Genomic DNA, 21,360 nt, shown 5'->3' with positions numbered 1-21,360 from the left:
TTATTAATCTATATTTTTAATAGAAACTCTCAGTTACTTCCTTTCTTTCATCCTCATAAATGTGTGCCCTATTTTATTCCAAAGTATATCCTGGATACACTTTGTGACAAATAGAATTATATGTCTAATTATAAGAGTGAAATTTTAGAACCATAAAAACTTGAATTTGAACACTGAATGCCTACCTACTTGCTGTCTTTCAAAGTTTACTTTACAATATATTATCATACCTCAGTGTTTTGCAACTAAAATGGTCATTTTATCTAATTGAGTATGAACCTATGCAGTTCCTGTCAGTACAAAATTATATAATACAGTACTTAGTAAATTAAGTGTTTTCACAAGTCAGCAGAACATATTGCATACTTGCATTGGAATGCTCCTTACTCAGTTTTGAGTTTCCATATTTATTTTTTATTTCAAGTATATGCATGAAGTTTTTCAGGTATTTCTCAGTCACAATCACAATATCATTATGCTGTCTTTCTTTTGAAGGAATTGTTTTTTCCAGTGGCCAAACATGGAAGGAACAAAGAAGATTCACACTGACAATACTCAAGAATTTTGGATTAGGGAAGAAGAGCTTAGAAGGGCGCATCCAAGAGGAGGCTCACCATCTTGTGGAGGCCATAGGAGAGGAGAAAGGTAGGCATTTCACAGGGTGGTGCAGAGGCCTCTAGTCATTTCATTCATTGAAGAAATATTTATTGTCTAAATTGTGTCTTTGACCTACGGGGTGATGGGCACTGTGGTTGGAACAATGAACATGTAACCATGACCCTGGCCCAGGAGTGCTGTAGCTAAGCACATAAATGAGTCATTAAACAAATTGTTGAACTTAAAGCCTGATAATATATGTGACATCTTACATATTGCCAATGTCCTTGAATCATACCATTATCCATGTAGGGAGCTATGGCAAGAGATTTCCACATTTTCCTCTACTGTGCAAATTTTATGTCACACAGAGTAGAAACTTCATAAAATATAATAGAAAAAAGAAAGGAAAAAGAAGGAAAGGAAGGAAGAGAAAGAAAGAAAAGAAATCAAGATCTTTCATTTTTTAATTTAACCTTTTTTTTTACTGTCAATATTTTTTCCAATTCTCAGTTCACACTCTCTTCCACATCACATACTTCCTCACCCTATCTCAACAAGGATGTTCTCACTCCCCCAAGTCCACAGACTTCTCCACTCCCTAGGGGCTCCACTCTCTTGAGGGTTAGGTACATCCTCTCTGACTGAGTACAAACCCTGCAGCTCGCTTCTTTATATGGGTTGGGAGCCTCATATCAGCTGGTGAACGCTGCTGGTTGGTGTCCCAATATCTGAGAGATCTCCTGAGGTCCAGATTATTTGACACTGCTGGTTCTCCTACAAGATCACCCCCTTCCTCGACTTCTTCCAGCTTTTCCCTAATTCAGCCACAGAGACCAGCAGCTTCTGTCCATTGGTTAGGTATAAATATCTGCATCTGACTCTTTCAGCTGCTTATTGGGTCTTTCAGAGGACAGTCATGAAAAGTCACTTTTTCTGAAAACAGTAATAGTGTCAGGCTTGGGACTTCCCACTGAGTTGGATCTCATTTTCTTCTTGTCTCTGGACTTCCTTTTCCTTAGGCTCTTCTTCATGTCTCTGAAATTCTTTCAGGCAGGAAAAATTATGGCTCAGAGTTTTTGTCTGTGGGATGGCAACCCCATCCTTCACTTTATGCCCATCTTTCTACTGGAGGTGGGCTTAACAAGTTCCCTCACCCCACTGTAGGGCATTTCATCTAAGGTTCTCCCCTTTGAATCCTGAGAGCCTCTCACCTCCCAGGTCTCTACAGACCTGACCTTTAAAAGGCACAACCTTCCCCTTTTTGCACCTGCAGGAAAGCCTTTTGACCCTCACTTCAGGATCAGTAATGCAGTTACCAATATTCTTTGGTCCATCACAACTGGGGAGCGCTTTGAGTATGACGACAATCAGTTTCAGGAGCTACTGAAGTTAGTTGATGAGACATCGTGTTTGGAGGCATCAAAGGCAACAATGGTAAGCTCTCTGCCTCTGCCTATTTTGGAAAGAATATTAGACTATGACTGACTCAAAAACAGGTATGCTTATCTTTTGGTGTGGGGATTTTGTTTGTTTGTTTGTTTTTGTTTTGGGGATTTGGGTTTTTTTTTTTGAGACAGTTTCTCTGCATAGCCCTGGCTGTCTTGGAACTCACTCTGTAGACCAGGCTGGCCTTGAACTCAGAAATCCACCTGTCTCTGCCTCCCAGAGTGCTGGGATTACAGGCATGCGCCACCACCGCTCGGCTTTTAAAGCTAAGATGTAATGTCATAAAATTTGAATTTACAAATCAATTTATAATATATGAATTTAGCATATATAAAAATTTTCTAGAATTTATATGATCTATTCCAATATTTTCATTGATATATATGGGATACATTCACTCTCTTTTCATTAATTAATTTAGTTTGTTAATTTTCATACTGATTGCTGTCCCAACCTCATAAGCTCCTCCCACAACTATCCCTTCCCCTTCTCTTCAGAGATGGAGAAAATCTAAATGTGTACCAGTCTGTCATAGGACATCAAGTAGTAGAAGAACTGAGCCTATCATCTCACACTGAAACCCAACAAGGCAGTCTAGTCAGGAAAATGGGATATAAAGACAGGCAATAGAATCAGAGATAACCCATCTTCTAACTGTTAGCTGATCCACAACAATACCAAACTGTACATCTACTGAAAATGTGTAGTAGGCCTACATTACAGCTCTGCCTGTTCTTTGGTTGGCGATTCACTCTCCGTGAGCCCAGTTCTTCTTGTGGTGTCCTTGACCTTTCCAGGTCCCTCAAACTTATACCCCACTTTTTAACTAGATTCCCTCAGTTCTGCCTCATGTTTGGCTGTGGGTCTTTGCATCAATTTCTATCAACTGCTAGATGAAGCTTCTCAGAGAACAGTTATGCCAGGCTCATATGTTTAATAAGCATATTATTAATAGTGTCACGCACTGACTCATTCCAATGGGATGAATCTCAATTTGGGCTAGTCCTTGATTCACCTAAATCTCTCCTGCTCTTTATCACTGCATATTTATAGATAGTACAAATTTTGAATCAAAGATTTTGTGTGTGTGTGTGTGTGTTTTCCCCTTCCTCCAATGGAAATCCTGCTGGCTAGAGTAGGTGGCCCAAATCAGCCTTTAAATTCCTAGCTGCTAGGAGTCTCAACTAGGGTCAACCCATAGATACCCAGGGGCCTCTTCCCATCCCAGGTCTCCAGCTTATTCTAGAGATGACTGCCTCCACTGATTTCTGTTCTCTCTCCCAGACCTCTGCCAATCCCACTCTACTTAGATGATTCCCATCCCTGTTCCCCTCTTCACCTGGTCTCCCACACCGTTCCTTCTCTCTATTCATCTCCGATAACTATTTTATTTTCCTTTGTAAGTGAGACTCAAGAATCCTCCCTTTAGCATTCCTTGTTTCTTAGCTTCGTTTGGTTTGTGAATTATAGCCTGGTTATCCTATATTTTATGGCTAATATCCTTTTATAAGTGAGTAAAATCATGTGTCTTTTGGGTCTGGATTACCTCACTCTGAATGATATTCGCTTTTTTAGTTTTATTTTTGGATATAATGTTTCTTTACATTTAGAATGTTGTCCCCTTTCCTAGTTCCCCTCCCCCAGGAAAATCTCCTAAACATCCTCATCCCCCTACTCACCAATCCACCCATTCCTGCTTTCCTGTCCTGGCATTCCCCTGTACTGGGGCATCTAGCCTTCTCAGGACCAAGGGCTTCTCCTCCCTTTGATGTTCAGCAAGGCCATCCTCTGCTATATATGTGTCTGGAGCCATGGGTCCCTCCATGTATACTCTTTGGTTGGTGGTTTAGACCCTGGAACCTCTGGGAGTACTGGGTGGTTCAAACTGTTGTTTCTCCTATGGCACTGTAGACCCCCCTCACCTTCTGTGTCCTTTCTCTAGCTCCTCCATTGGAGACTCTGTGCTCAGTTTAATGGTTGGCTGAGAGTGTCCTCCTCTGTATTTGTTATGCACTGGCAAAGCCTCTTAGGAGAGAACTATATCAGCCTCCTGTCAACAAGCACTTGTTGGCATTCACAATAGTGTTGTGTTTTGTAACTGCATATGGGATGTATCCCTAGGAGGGGCAGTCTCTGGATGATCTTTCCCTCAGTCTCTGCTCCACACTTTGTCTTTGTATCTCCTTCTGTGTGTATTTTGTTCCCCCTTCTAGGAAGGACCAGACTATCCATATTTTGTTCTTTCTTCTTCTTGAGCTTCATTTGGTCTGTGAACTTTGTCTTTGATATTCCAAGCTTCTGGGCTAATATCCACTTATCAGTGAGTGAATACCATGTGTGTTCTTTTGTGATTGAGTTACCTCACTCAGGTTGATATTTTCTAGTTTCATCTATTTGCTTAAGAATTTCATAAATTCATTGCTTTTAATAGCTGAGTAGTATTCCATTTTGTAAATGTACCCCATTTCTTGGTATCTATTCCTCCATTGAGGGACATCTCTTTTTTAACAAAAAAAAAAAAATAATTACAATTGAGAGACTGGGCCCTGTACTTCACCTGGGCAGCACAGTAGAGCTGACCTAGTAGATAGAGGAAGTATGGATGATCCAACCAGAGGACATGATCTGTAGACATGGTTCTTCCCCTTGTTGGCTGCAGCATTGGGTAAGGCACCTGGAGAAGTGCTGGAGAACATGCCCTGGTGATTTGGGCACAAGAGTTCTGGTGGAATGACCAATTCACCTACCTCCCATTTGAGGATAGGGTTTTGAGGTGGCTCACTCCAACACCTACTCAATCTATCATCTGCTGTATCACAAGAAAGGGCCAGTACTGTGGACCCAAAGTCGCAGGATCCCTATGACATAGGGCAATAATAGATTATCCAAGAGGAGTTCCCATGAGGCTCTAGTATAGATAGTGTAACACAAGCCAGAGGCCTCCAAACAGACCAATGACCCTTTGCAATGAATGTTTCAAGTGAAGAAATGTTGACCAAAAGAGTGTAAGGGTATTGTGTGTGACAAATTGCACACACTTCTTCTACAACTAGATTTTTTGTTCTATCTTATTTATTTTCTTTTGTGAGGGTCAGGGAGGGCAGACAGTGGATACAAGGGATATTGAGATGAGTGGGATTGGGTTATATAATGGGAAATTCACAAAAAATGATAAAGGATTTATAATAATAATAACAATAATCCTACCATTAAATAGTATTTGCTCCTTTGATGGCCCCTCTTCCTTTCTTAGAGTAATATTCTGAGTGTATTTTGTAGCTTATTAACTTGTGTTAAGATTCTTCTTCATATGCAATGCAGTGTCTGAACATGATGTCACTTCTTTTGTGGTTGGTATTGAGATATCCTAACTTTATCTGAACATGTCTGAATGCAGTTTCTGAACATGATGTCACATTCTTTGTGGTTAGGTATTTGAAATATCCTAGGTTTAGAGTTTTAAGAATTTAAAAATATTCAGCTGCCAGTATTGAAGTGAATGCATTCATTCATTCATTCATTTTGGTGATATTTTAGGGTGATTTAAAAATTATTATATTTTTAAGCTTCTAATATAAATATATTATTTCCCCCTTTTCTTTCCTTCCTTCAGACACATTCCTGCTCTTTCAAATTCACAGCCTCAATTATTTTATTATATTTATTTTTTACAGTCTAGTCCTAACCCCTGGCCTGGCCTGGCCTGGCCTCTCACAGCTCCTCCTCTCGTTCTTCTTCCCTCCTGTCTCCATGAGAATATCCCCATTCACCCACTCCAGACAGGAACCAAGCCTCCCCACTCCTGTGCTTCAAGACTCTCGAGGATTAACCATGTCTTCTCTCACTGAGGCCAGACCAGGCAGTCCTCTGCTACATATGTGTCAGGAGAAGTGGACCAGCTACTATATGCTATCTGATTGGAGGGTCAGTATCTGAGAGATCTCAGGGGTCCAGGTTAGTTGAGACTGCTTGTCTTCTAATGTGTGCCCTCCTTCTTTCTTTGATATTCCAGATGAATTTGAAAATTTCTCTTTCTAACTCTTTGAAGAATTGATTGATTTTGGCAAGATGACCATTTTTACTCTATTAATTCTGCCAGTACAAGAGCATGGAAGATCTTTCCATCGATGGGTCAAAAATTTTGACTGTGGAATGGCAATCCTTTTCCTACACTTGATACCCTGTCTTTCCACTACATCTGGACTTTACAAGTTTCTTCTCCATACTGTTGGTATTTCATGTAAAGTCCCTCCCTTTGAGTCTTAAGAAGTCTCCTACTGCCCAGGTCTCAGGTACATTCTAGAGGGTTCAAGTACCTCCTGTCCCATGAGGTTGCATATGTCATTCATTCTGCTGTCTCTCAGGACTTTCCTGCCCCCAATAACTAATCATGTTCACCTTTGCCTCTGTCCCTCCCCTCTTCTACCCAGGATCCTCCATATGTCTGCCTCCTGTTATTGCTTTATTCTCTCTCCAAAATGTGATTAAAGCATCCCCCTGGGCCATTTAGCTTGTTATCCTTCTTGTGTACTGTGGGCTGTATCCTAGGTATTATATAATTTTTGGCTAATTTCCAATTATCAGTGAGAACATACCATCCATGTCCATTTGGGCCTGAGTTATCTCACTCAGGATGATATTTTCTAGTTCCATCCATTTGTCTGCAAATCTCATGATGATTAAAACACACTCTTAATAGCTGAGGAGTATCCATTGTGTAAATGAACCACATTCCCTGTATTCCATTCTTCCATTGTGGGTCATCTGGTTTTTGTTCAGCTTCTAGGTATCACAAATGAGGCCTCTCTGAACATAGTAGAACATGTGCACCTGTGGTATGGTGGTTCATCATTTAGGTGTATGCCCAAGTGTGATAGAGCTGTGTCTTTGGGTACATATATTGTCAACTTTATGAGGAACCTCATGATTGATTTCCAGAGTGGTTGTATAAGTTTGCAATTCAACCACCAGCAATGCAAGAGCGTTCCTCTTTCTCCACATTCCTGCAAACATGTGCTCTCACCTGAATTTTTTATTTTAGCCCTTCTGATTGGTATAAGGTAAACTCTAAGGGTCATTTGCATTTGCATTTCATGGATAACTAAGGATTTGACATATTATGTTCCTTTTGGCCACTTGAGATTCCTCTTTTGGGTATTCTCTGTTTAGCTCTATACTGCATTTTTAAATTGGGTTGTTTTGTTTTTTGGATGTTAGCTTCTTGAGTTCTTTAAATATTTCAGATATTGGCCCTCTATCACATGTGGAGCTAATGAAGTTTTTTCCCAATCTGTAGGTTGCAAATTTGTGCTATTGACTATGACTTTTGCCTTACAGAAGCTTCTCAGTTTCATGAGGTCCCAATTCTGAATTCTTAAACATAGAGCCTGAGCCACTGGAGTACTTGAAGTTCTAGCTAGAGCAATAAGACAACGAAAGGAGATCACAGGGAAACAAAGAAGTCAAGGTATCACTATTTGCAGATGATATGTCATTATATATACTCAACCCCCCAAATTCTACAGCTGGTAACCAACTTCATCAAAATGTCTGCATTTAAAATTAACTCAAACAAATCAGTAGCTTTCCTTTACACAAATCATAAACTGAATGAGAAAGAAAATAGGAAAACAATACCCTTCACAGTAGTGCCAAATAATAAATAAAAAATCTTTGCTTACCTATAACCAAACAAGTAAAAATCTATGACAAGACCTTCAAATATCTCAAGAAAGAAATTGAATAAAACCTCAGAAAATGGAGAACCTCATAGGTTGGTAGGATTCATACAGTAAAAATGCCTATCCTACCAAAAGAAATCTACAAATTCAGTGAAATCACCATCAAAATTCCAGAACAATCCTTCAAATACATGGAAAGAATAATTCTTAATTTCATATGAAAAAAACCCAGGACAACAAAAATAATTCTTAACAATACTAGAACTTCAGGGGGAAATCACCATCCCTGACCTCAAGATGTACTACAGAGGAATAGTGATAAAAACTGCATGGTACCAATATGGAGAAATACAGTTGGATCAACTGAATAGCATTGAAGACCCAGAAATAAAATCACACACTTATGGACACTTGCTCTTTGACAAAGTAGCCAAAATATATATAATGGAAAAAAAGAAAGCATCTTCAATAAATGGTGTTGGGCTAACTGGCAGTTGGTGTGTAGAAAAATGAAAATAGATCCATAGTTTTCACCTTGTAAAAAGCTCAAATCTAAATGGATCAAGAACCTCAACATACATAAAACACACTGAATCTAGTAGAAAAGAGTAGAAAAGAACTTCAAGCTCATTGGCACAATTTTTACTAAGTATTTTTCTAAGTATATGTATAAATATAAATGTTTCTAAATATATAGTACAATCTGATCATTCTGTATAATGTTACTTTCATTATGTTTTCAAAGATGATCATCCGCTATTTTATAACCAATTGGTAAGCGTTTCACCTGGAAAAGACTTTTTCCTTCATTCTCAGTATTCTGAAGTTGCCTATAGTGCCTTATTGAAGGTTAAAATTTCTGTGGTGTGTCTACTGCTATTGCCCTCATTCATTTTATAGACAACTTTGATTCATTTGTGTCTTATGAGACATAATTTGGAATGTAGAATGCATTCGGTTTTTTGAGAAGTTTCTATTACTGTGTTCCCATCGGAAGGATTACCATCAAGCCATCTCTTAAGACCATTGATGTATAGTGTAATATAACTCTTTTCTTTTGATTTTTACAATGGAAGAGCTATCACCAAATGAGAAAAGCTATCTGAAATAACTGTTATTACTTCAGGACTTCTCTGAAATTTTATGTTCATTATTCTTGATTCTGCAAAATTGGAAGCCCTGAGTTGATTTGTATGATATTACATTTCAAACTTAAATTTTCAAATACCAGAATCATTAGACTTGGATGTTTTTAATTACTACTACCTCTGCCTGAAAGGTATGTTTCTTAGAAACAACACACGTTAGTTTAGGTTTTTTCAATCTGTCTGTTATGTTTGTTGTGTTTGAGTCATTGGTATTTAAGATTATTATATCAAAGTCTCCAAGAACTTTTATAATTTACAGCTTTTTTTCTGGCTGGTTGAATAAGTGCTTATTCTTTGTTTAGTTCACTTTTTAGGTTATCTTGTTAAGGATTTTAATCACAGTGGATTGTTTCATAGCTCTCAATAATTCAGCAATTTGTTATGAAATGCAGTCTTTCCTGTGTTCTCTTGATTGACACTGCAGTTGTTCTTCTGAGTATAATGTTGCTTTAAACACTTTTCCATTGCTGGCTTAGTGAAGCTGAATTACTTTATTTCCTGCTTTTAAAAAATATTCTTGTTTTTCTATCAATTAAATGTTTAAGACGTATTCATTTTATTTTATGTGTATGGGAGGTGTACCTATAAAGATACTTCGAACCTCATGTGCGTGTAGTACTCTAGAAGGCCAGAACGGGGCTTGGATCCCCTGAATCTGGAGTTACCAGGTATGGTCTTAGTCATGGCATTCAAACTTATAAAGTAGCCAGCCCTCTTAACAGCAGAGCTAGCTAGCTCCTTACTCCCATCTCCTTAGTTGAATGCCCTTTCAGTCCACTAATCATTTCTCTAAGAACACTTGTGAACTCTTCTTGTAGCACTTAACTTCTTTTTAGTATATATGGGTTTATATATTCAGGACTTAGTTTTTAGGGACATTCTCCCAGTTTGTACTTTCGTATTTATTGTATGTCTGTGTTACAGTTTGTGTTCACTTAGACTTCTCTTCTGCTGTGTGTGTGTAAGTAACAGTTGCAGAAGTTTTAGCTTTATCTCACCTTGAATATACAATGGTTCCAAAGAAAATAAATATGTATCAATTTCTGGTCCTTCAAAAGTTCATATTTTCTCTTTAAAACCTTTAGTTTCATGTTGAGATCCCTGATCCACTTGGACTTGAGCTTTTTTCAAGGTGACAAATATGGATCTATTGTCACTTTTCTATGCACCAACTGCTGGTTAGACCAGCACCATTTATTAAAGATGTTTTCATTTTTCCATTGTATATTCATGGTTTCTTTGTCAAAGTTCAAGTGTCTATAAAGGTGTGGTTTCATTTCCGAGTCTTCGATTCTAGTGCATTGATCAACCTGTCATCTATGTACCACTATCGTATAGTTTTTTATTACCATTGCTCTGTAGTACAGATTTGATTCTCCTAGAAGTTATTCTATTGTTAAGAATTGCTTCTTTGCACTATCCTGGGTTTTTCATTTTACCATGTGAAATTGAGAGTTCTTGCCATATCTTTGAAGAATTGTGTTGGAATTATAATGGGGTTTGCATTGAATCTGTAGATTTATTTTGGTAGAATGGCCATTTTTACTATGTTAATCCTACCAATCCATGAGCATGGGAGACCTCTCCATTTTCTGAGGTTTTCTTTAATTTCTTTCTTGAAAGACTTGAAGTTCTTGTCATACATGTTTTTTACTTGTTTGGTTACAGTTACCCTAAGATAGTTTATACTATTTGTGAGTATTGTAAAGGGTATTGTTTCCCTAATTTCATTCTCAGCCCATTTATACACTGAACCTAACAAAAGAGAAAGTAGGAAAGAGCCTCAAGCTCATTGTCAAGGTGAAATTTCCTAAATAGAACTCCAGACTGTAAGAGCAACAATTGATAAATATACGTCATGAACTTAAGAAGCTTCTGCAAGGCAAAGGGCATAGTCAATAGGACGAATCAGCAACCTACAGATTGGAAAAAAATCTTAACCTCCATATCTGATAGAGGACTAATATAAAGAACTCAAAAAAGCTAACCATCCCCAACCCAAACAACATAATAAAAAAATGGAGTATTGAACTAAACAGTGTTTACAACAGAGGAGTCTGCAATGGCCAAGAACCACTTAAAAAAACATTCAAAGTCTTAGTCATCAGAGAAATGCAAATCAAAATGACCCTGAGATTCCATCTTACACTAATCGGAAGGGCTAAGAGCAAAAACTCAGGTAACAGAAAATGTTGGCAAGAATGTGGGAAAAAAAGGAATATTGTTCTATTATTTGTGGGATTGAAAACTTTTACAAGCAATCTGGAAATCAATATGGAGGTTCTTCAGAAAATTGGAAATAAATGTACCTGAAGAGCCAGATATACCACTCTTAGGCATATATGCAAAAGATGCCTAACGATGCCACATTTGCATTACTATATTCATATAGGCCGTATTTGTGATACCTAGAGGCTGGAAACAACCCAGATGTCCCACAAGGAAAGAATGGATACAGAAAATGAGGTTCATTTACACAATGGAATACTACTCAGATATTTAGAACAAGGACATCATGAGTTTTGCAGGCAAATGTATGGAACTAGAAAATATCATTCTAAGTGATGTAACTCAGAGCCAAAAGGTCATGCATGGTATGTACTTATTGATAATTGGATATTAGCTAAACAAAATACAGAATACACAGAAGTTAAGAAAGTTAACAAAATGAAGGTCCCATGTAAGGATGCTTCAATCCTACTTGTGACAGAGATGAAAGCAATCTTGAGGGGGCAAAAGGGAGGGAAGACCTAGGTGGGAGAGGGTCCAGAGAGGGTAAAAAGGGGAACAAAATCAACTATTGTAGGGACAGAGGATGGGAGTGGAGCTCTGAAGGCTAGCAGAAAGAAATGGAAACAGGCAACCTTAGGATGCAGGAGGTATGGGACACTCTAGAATGTGCCATAGACCTGGGAGGGGAGAGATTCCCAGGACTTAGGTGACCTTAGAGGAAATACGAAACAATGGGGAGAGGGAACTTATAGAGTCCACCTTCAATAGAAATACAGGGCATCAATTGGAGGGATGAGGATGCACCCCCACAGTAAAAAACATTGACCCAGAATTGTTCCTGTCTAAAAGAAATTCAGGGACAAAAAAATTTGAGAAAAGACTGAGGGAAAGGATTGGCCCAAATTGGGATCCAACTCAAGAGAAGGCTCCAGGAAGCTGCTTCAAGAGTCAGATGCAGATGCTTATACTCAACCAAATGGTCAGAAGTCAGGAACCACTATGGTTGAATTAGGGAATGGCTGGAAGAAGCTGAGGAGGAATGTGACCCCCATAAGAAGACCAGCTAACCTGGTCAACTACCCCTGAGATCTCTCAAATAGTCAGCATACACTAACTGATATGAGGACTCCAGTACATATACAGAAGAGGATTGCCTAGTCTGGCATTAGTGAGGGAAGGTACACCTAACCATGGAGAGATTTCAAGCCGCAGGGTGTGGGGATACGTGGTGGGGTGTGTGGGTAGATGACATCTTCTTAGAGACAGGGATGGAGGAATGGGATGAGCAACTATAGGAGAGGAAATAATGACTGGACTATAAAAAGTGATTAAAGAATAATAGCAGCAGCAGCAGTAATAGTAGTAGTAGTAGTAGTAGTAGTAGTAGTAGTAGTAGTAGTAGTAAAAATAATAATCCTTCTGTTTCTGTGCATCAACTTCACTAGGATACACCCAAAGTGGGTTTATTATCAATTATCCAAACTGGACAAATACTTTCTCCTCAAAATAAGGGATGATCTCGTTAAAAACTAAGGAATTTGTTAGCAGTTTGGTTATAAGTATGGTTACATGTTTATAGCAAGTTGCTACCTGTATGAAAAGAAGCATAAAGTATGGTATTGGTTGTTCTGATTGTCTACATTAAGTTGTGTTTCTTGTGATATATAATTCTTACTCATACTATTTCCAAGTTCAGGAGCTACATTCTTTCCTCCTACTAAGCACAGTCCATAGGATTCAGCTAATGCATGGTCAAATTCAAGGTGAATGTATTAGGGGAAATTTTCTAAGAGGGGAGAGAAGGTGGTGGCAGAGTGTGATAACATTTTTGGCATGACCAATTACTTTTAGGAACTTTTATACACACTGCAAAATTATATGTGCATCAATTTTCTTAATGAGGTCTTACATATAAAAACATGCAACATGAAGTCTGAAACCTCATACAATGACAAGGTTTTTACAGGTAAAAATTCAGCAAAATCAATGAGAAAATCAATAAAATGGTTGAACAATAATGTGAAGAGACATGAAACAAAAATTGGAAGAAAACAATTAGCAAATATTAATGTATTTAGACATGACTATACAAATAATAAAAACAGTATTCCAATAGAAATCTGTGGAATGCTTTGTGTCTTTAGTACATCTCAGTGGGCAAAGTGAGAATCCACAAGTAAAGAGTCTACTACTAGCATTATTTAATAAAATAAATAATATTAAACATTATATATTTACATAATTAATATTAAATATCAACAACTTTAATGATATTAAATATAATCTAATAAATATAAAATATAAAATATCTAATATTAAAATAAATATTGGCCTAATTAACATTATTAATAATAATAAAATATATTTGTTGCAAATGTTATCAAATCTGAAGTTACCAGTACTAGCAACACACATCTAACACATTTTAAGTATTGTAGATTTTATACTGTGCCATACTATCTGTACATTACATAAAAATTTTGAATCTTTATTCACCATTTACCTTACTTAAATAAAGATTGCATCTTGCCATACAGAAACTAAATCAAGTTGGGGCACCACCATACAGAGGTACATAAAAATACGTACTAGTGGTAATTTTCCTGAGGATAAATAAATCCAGAGGAAATATTAGAAAGTGGGTAAAAAGATGCCTATCTCTTTAAAAATAACCAAATAGCAAAGCTCCATGCACTTGACTTTTGAGCATTACTTCCATGAAGTAAAGTACAGGGACCAGACTCATTTCAGAGACATCATTTATTTACAGTGAATACCAAAATGATGGTATTCTCTTTCAGTTTGGAATTCTCTTTCAGTTTATGAAAGAGAAATGCCCTCAGTGTGATCACAGAGACCATGATGGTTTGACTGTGTAGAGGAACATGGATAATGATGAAAATTTGGATAGTTCTATCTCTCACAGGCTTATGGGTTCAAAGCACTGTCTGATTTTGAGTATAGTAGATGGCATTGGAGGATTTTAGGTCAAAGTGTGAGACCGTGTGACTGCATTGGTTAATGTGCTATATCAAAACTATTTGCAAAATAATCTGAGAAATCATTAATGTTTGAATCAAAATAAATAATTAAATTGCATGCCAATATTCACATAGGAGAGGTGTTGGAGTACATCAGGATCAAGGAGCTCTACTCATTAAAAGTGGCCAGTTGTTTCACATATTGTATATGGCACAGTTTGGAGCACCTGGATATGCAGAGATAAGGGGAACCCCATAAACCAAAAGAGCAACAATGCTACCAAGAAGGAATCAGAAGGAAGAAAAAGATTGTTTAAAAATGTGGAAAAGTTACTTCATGGTATCTCTGATATTTTCCTATTTTTCTTCATAAGCTCTACAATTTCTTTCCATCCATATTTAAATATCTTCCTGGACCACATCAAAAACTTTTCAGCAACTGGGAAAAACTGAAATTGTTTGTTTCACGTATGGTGGACAGTCACAAGAAAGATTTGAATCCTGATAAGCCAAGAGACTTCATTGATGCTTTCCTTATAGAAATGTCAAAGGTGAGGAAGATGCTACCTGGGTTTCTGTAGAAAAAAACTGCTGTGGTTTAGAAGTTTCCTATTGACCCTCTATCATGGAAACATTTATATAAGATTATAACACTGCACTGATTCTCTGCAAGATGAATCCCTTTGCCTACTGCCCTGGTGAGAATCTTTTGAGTTGATGCAGAATCCACCGTCAAGATACTCCAAGCTCTGGGAGGACTCTAATATCCTTTTCTTTGGTTCCTTCCTTCATCGTTATCACCAAGTTTTCTTATTTGTTTCTCATCAGCTGCTTCCATCTTTAAATCACATCTCCTATGTTTTTATCTTCAAACCCCACTGTAAAAAGGATAACCCAGGCTAATATTTTATCTCCCAAGTTAATCACAGCTACAAAGTCAATTTTAGCTTATTAGTCACCTGCACAGGATAGAAAATAAAGATCTGGGATTCTTTTTAGAATGCTGGTAAACACACTGTGTAAATATAAATTAGGAATAATATTTTAGCAATGCATAAAGCAGTATGACAGCAACATCATTAGAAGAAAACCATTCATTACTGTTTAAAATGAGGTTCTAAAGATGGTAAATAATGGGTCCTTATGACCCTCCTTGCACTTTGCCCTTAGGTAAAGAAATTATACACAAAGTAATATCAGTATTTATACTTCACAGTTCTAGTTTTTGATGAGGTAGTCTAAGATAATTCACCCACCCCATCTCAGTACACAGTGATTTTAACTTAGTTCTAGTGTTGAACTTGAAATTCTGGGTGGGGCCTCTGCTTTCCTCTGTTCCTATATCATAACTCTCCAACCACAAAGATTAGAAACCAGTCATTTGCATGTATATATTATCTATGCCTCATTTTGACACCACTAAGCAAAAACAATTTAAGAGATTAGTTCATAATTTTCAGGGGAGTGTGGGGTTTGTTTGACTCTTACAGAATGGAATGGCAGAACAGTTTAGCTCATTGGAGGAAAGGGATGTAATGAGCTTGCACATAATTATGTACAAGAAAGAGAAACCAATACAGAGTCCAGTGCCTTGTTATACTTTGAGTACCTCCCATGGTGATGACTCTCAATGGACTTCCTAATTCTCCTGAACCCCCAAATTAGACCCAACAAGTAGGATTCAGTTATTCCAAACGTGATCCTGCAAAGGATGTTTCATTTTCAGATCATAACTCACTGTGCTGCTATAATCTCAGTAGACTTCCGGCTAATCCACATTACAGTATCTGTCATACACTCTTTAACTCATTGAATTCCAGGTTCCTCCTCTGTCCAAGTGTACAGTAAAATGCTTGTGCATTCTATCAGTTCTTGCATCTTCCTGGTATAATCAGTTAGAAACAACAGTGTTTCCTTAGAAGAAGAGGCACATTACATGCCATCTAGAGTCCATGTTTGTATGTGTGATAAAGTCTATGGTTCACCTATTCCAACAATGGCTATCTACCAACAGAAAGTCAAAAGAATTCAGTAGTTATTCAGTCCATGAGGCTGGATGAGCCTTACTCTAATTTCCTTTGCCAAATTCAGTTGGTAGCCCTGTGAGTCAAACTCTTTTCTGAAGGGAAACTGAGAAGTGGATCTGGGGGTGGCAGAAATGAGGGTGGAGACTGGGAAAATTGGAGAGTTGGGAAGCTGCAGTCAAAATGTAATGGATAAGAAAAGAATACATCAATTAATCACTCAAGTAAGTAATTAATGAGGAAATCCTAGAAAAAATACACAATGTCTTTACAGAGCTCAGACAAGACTACTACAAGCTATAATGAAGAAAACCTCATCTGCAGCACTCTGGACCTCTTCTTTGCTGGAACAGAGACAACATCCACAGCACTGCGCTGGGCTCTGCTCTACATAACTGCTTGTTATGTAGAGTGCAAGGTGAGCATATGCTGCATGAGCCTAGAAGTGGCAGAATAGTATGTCTATAAGTTACTTAGGTGGGGCAAGCAGATAAAATTGTGGAACAGAAGACATGGAACAGCTGTTAGACAAGATGTTTTGGAGAACAGGAATGGTCTTCACATATCCTGTCAGGATTGTGATGAGTCATGGCTGTAGACTTTATAGTCTATGAATTAAAGGAGCTTCAGTCCTAAGGTTATGTAAAGAAGTCATGTCCTTGTGGTAGTTTCTAGACAAGAGTAATAGTGTCCCATGAAAATCTACTTAGTCTTTCTTTCATTTTCATAATTGCCATCCTAATTTGTCCTGGATATCACTAAGATGCTTCAGTCTGACACCTACCATCATATCTGTGTTACCTCTGCTGTCCAGACTCAAGCACACAAATTGTTCATGGTGCCTCTCTAAACTACAGTTTCTCCATTGGCACTGTTCCTAAAATTACTTCTAAGAAGGGTTTGGGCATTCCATCTATCAAGAAGTACTATTTCTATTTCTCGCATTCAGAAGAATCTTCTCAGATACTACCTCCTGATATGTCTACCTTATATAATACTGATATTCTACCCATTATAAGACATACCACTGTGCCCCATTATAGACTGTGCTTACAGTATATGTCTCCAAAGGGACTTTTGTGCCTTCAGAAAAAATGGCCCATCTCACCTTTTTGTCTCTACGGATTGTCAAAAAAAATTCAGGTGGTATTTTTCATGTCATAAAACATTTTTCAAGCATTGGTAAATGCTTATGTGTGAGGCCTGAAGTCACTGTGACACATTCAAGACACCTATTGTGCCATAAGATGAAAGTGTAGTGATTATAACACAGTGATTTATAAAATTAATAAAGGTCAAATGGTTATTTCTTGAGCTCCATCTACTGTTTGAGATGGGTGCTTCTAATGGTCTAGAACTTACCAAGTAGACAGGACTGTCTGGTGAGTGAAGCACAGCACTCTGACACTCTGGGATTAGAAGTCCATGCCACCATACATACAAATTTTAAGCGAATTCTTGGGATAAACCACAGATCCACATGTTCACATATCTATCACTTCGTTTGCTGAAATTTCTTTATGCACAACTTTTTTCTTTATTGTCCAAAAGGTATATATTATCATATAGTCTATTTTTCTATCTATACAAACAGATAGTGATTTTTGTTTCTGTGATATACTACTATAACCACAACTGACTTATATATTGGAGAGTTTATTTTGAATGACAGAATCTAGAACTATGCAGCAAGCATTGAAAATTAGAATTGGAAGCTGACGCATCACTCATATCTCAACTGCAAACAAAAAGCACAGAATAAACTGGAAATAGGACAAGGCTGGAAACCCTTTAAAGCCTTTCCCACTGACATATTTTCTCCAGCAAGGCTCTGCATCCTGAAGTCCCCATGGATTCACAAATAGCATCACTTGTTAGGACTAAGTGTCTAAATACTAGAGCCTATACTTTACCTTTATCAATCAACCCTTTTCTTTTTTTTTTAATTTTTTTATTCGATATAATTTATTTACATTTCAAATGATTTCCCCTTTTCTAGCCCCCCCCCCACTCCCCGAAAGTCCCGTAAGCCCCCTTCTCTTCCCCTGTCCTCCCTCCCACCCCTTTCTACTTCCCCGTTCTGGTTTTGCCAAATACTGTTTCACTGAGTCTTTCCAGAACCAGGGGCGACTCCTCCTTTCTTCTTGTACCTCATTTGATGTGTGGATTATGTTTTGGGTATTCCAGTTTTCTAGGTTAATAACCACTTATTAGTGAGTGCATACCATGATTCACCTTTTGAGTCTGGGTTACCTCACTTAGTATGATGTTCTCTAGCTCCATCCATTTGCCTAAGAATTTCATGAATTCGTTGTTTCTAATGGCTGAATAGTACTCCATTGTGTAGATATACCACATTTTTTGCATCCACTCTTCTGTTGAGGGATACCTGGGTTCTTTCCAGCATCTGGCAATTATAAATAGGGCTGCTATGAACATAGTAGAGCATGTATCCTTATTACATGGTGGGGAATCCTCTGGATATATGCCCAGAAGTGGTATAGCAGGATCTTCTGGCAATCCTACATCAGATAGAGGGCTAATATCCAATATATATAAAGAACTCAAGAAGTTAGACTCCAGAAAACCGAACAACCCTATTAAAAATGGGGTACAGAGTTAAACAAAGAATTCTCACCTGAAGAACTTCGGATGGCGGAGAAGCATCTTAAAAAATGCTCAACTTCATTAGTCATTAGGGAAATGCAAATCAAAACAACCCTAAGATTTCATCTTACACCAGTCAGAATGGCTAAGATTAAAAATTCAGGAGACAGCAGGTGTTGGAGAGGGTGTGGAGAAAGAGGAACACTCCTCCACTGCTGGTGGGGTTGCAAATTGGTACAACCACTCTGGAAATCAGTCTGGCGGTTCCTCCAATCAACCCTTTTCATTGTGGCAATTGTTCTCTATAAACTAATGGTATGCTATTATGCAAAATGCCCCCATGTCTTTAACTGTCTCTATAGTGTTCAAATGTACAAATTCTCTTCAAACACTGAAGACAGGCAATCTCTTCACTGTACCCCACAGCAAAGACAAAATGCAGATTTATATAATTCCAATACATATTAGAAATGAATATACATTCTAATTCCAAACGTAAAGAATGGATGCATAATAAGGAAATACTGAAAAGAAAGCTAAAATGAAACATAAGAGGTCAAACATAAATTTTATCACTCCATGGATAGTGTCTGGAAATCTAGTGAAACAGGACCTAAATGTTCCACCAATTTACTCTTGCTGCTTGCAACATAAATTCTTTCAAGGGATAGTTGCAATCCCTGTGTTATACAGCTTTTTTTTTTTGAGGTGTCTTGTTGGAGACTGGCATCTCCAAAATCTTGAGTGTTCTACTACAACCCAGGGTTCACATTCAAAATTTCTAGCAGTGACAACTCATAGGGTTCTCATGAGGAATCTCCTGGTAAATGTCATCTTACCTCAGTAGCCATTTTAAACTCCAAATTAAGACTTATCAACACTGTTAATATTGCCTGTCCCATACTTCAAAACTTGAGGATGACACTGGCAAGCTTGGCTGACACATAGTGATGGTCCTTGGAATCACATTTCCAGAATATTTTCTTTTCCAGAAGCAGAAAACTTAGGCTATGGTACCAAGAGTCTATAAAAGTGGGTTAATATGTTAGTAGATAGTCAGAGCAAAAAACTAATTAATCACATTCAAACTATACACAGAAAACAGAGACTAAACTGGAAATGGGGAAAGACTTTCAACATTCATTGAAACACTTCTTCCAGCAAGGCTATACTACTTAAAGTTTTTATACCCTACAAACAATGAATGGAATTAGATCAAGTGTTCAAATACCTGAGCCTATGGGAAACATTTTTATTCAAATTTGTACAATATGCATCTTGGGTTACAATTTAAAAATACATGTTTGCCTGAATACTTACATTTTAAAAACCTTGAAACCTATTTAGTATAAGAGTTGACTTCCATAGTAGAGACTTCAAAGCATCACCTTTACACAACACTTATTCTACCCATTTTAATACTGCAGTATGTATGGTAATGAAGAGATAGGACTATGATGTACCATGAAAGATGAAACACTATATGAATGTGTTAGAAAGCATATTCATTGTTGAGGTTTGGTCTATTGCTATCTATTTTAATGCTAAATTCAATACCTGGAGGTCTAGAAGTATGAATGACTTCTCATGTTTACAAGCTCTAGCTGTGCAAACCTTGTTCCTTGATTTAATACTATTAGTTAAATAAAATTGGCTACAGCCAATTACTAGAGGAATTAAAGGGTGGAGGATTTCGAGTGATGTATTTGGAGAGGAAGAGATAAGAAGGAAAAGGAGAAAAAGGCCATGAGTGGAGATGGATCATAAATGCATGGCTAGGAGAAATAGCAAGTATCTGGGGTACACAAATATGGAGGTAGAGAGATCAGCTGTTAGAAGATTAGATTAGAGGTTACCCTCCCTCCCTGCAGCAATTGTCAAAATCGAGTAAAATAACCACAGTCTGATTTTTATTTATTTCTAAGCTGGTCAGGGATAAGCTTAAATTGGTTTAACTACAGTTCAGTCATGTGGAAAGAAGTTTTGGTAACTACTCTAGCATAAATGAGCTTTCTGGACATGGTGCTAAATTAAATAACCAATTGAAAAAATGCACAAACTATTCTCTCCAGTTAATGTACATTATCTGCATTATAAAATTCCCTAGGCATAAAAAATTGAATGGATATAGGGACCTAAGTGTATTTCATAGATATTAACTTTCAGCTTCAATTGAAATGCCTTGATAATTATATCCACAATAATATGAACATATTTAATAATAATTGATCATACATGTAAAATTGCTACAATCATTTGCAATTGTTAGCAGACACAACTAATCATAATTCTTGATATTCTAAGCCAAGAGTAGTATAGGTTTGAGGCTATTTGACTGCAAAAGATGACCCTACTTTAAGAGCAAAGTATGGTTATTATAATAAATTTTGTTATATGCATATCCCCACTAAATAATTTTCGACTATGGTGAACTGAGATCATCATTGCTACAGAAGAAGGCTAAACTAACATATGTAACAGGCATATAATTAGTAATTCCAAATTTTTTCACAGTTGAATTGACACTGAGACTCAACATTCTCTCTGTTGCATCCCATGAGGATTGCCTTTAAATCCACAGAAAAGGTACAGAGGAAGTAAGCAGGGAACTATCTATCTGATCTTGCCATAGCATAAAACA

At 37.4% G+C, this 21,360-nt stretch overlaps 1 protein-coding gene across 2 annotated transcripts in view; it reads left to right on the top strand.

Moving 5' to 3' along the window:
- LOC127680964 (cytochrome P450 2J4-like) overlaps positions 1-21,360 on the top strand; it is a 47,011-nt gene that overhangs the window by 5,966 nt on the left and 19,685 nt on the right. Inside the window, exons 3-6 of one of the 2 annotated variants that reach the window (XM_052176793.1) lie at positions 496-645; positions 1,874-2,034; positions 14,463-14,639; positions 16,387-16,513. In XM_052176793.1, coding sequence (XP_052032753.1) covers positions 496-645; positions 1,874-2,034; positions 14,463-14,639; positions 16,387-16,513 — 615 coding nt within the window. Of the gene's footprint in view, positions 1-495; positions 646-1,873; positions 2,035-14,462; positions 14,640-16,386; positions 16,524-21,360 lie in introns of both variants that reach the window. The other variant, XM_052176794.1, reaches the window with a different exon arrangement.

Source organism: Apodemus sylvaticus, chromosome 3 (assembly GCF_947179515.1).
Source record: "Apodemus sylvaticus chromosome 3, mApoSyl1.1, whole genome shotgun sequence".
Classification (NCBI taxonomy): Eukaryota; Metazoa; Chordata; class Mammalia; order Rodentia; family Muridae; genus Apodemus; species Apodemus sylvaticus.
This window is presented reverse-complemented; position numbering and strand designations above follow the sequence as displayed.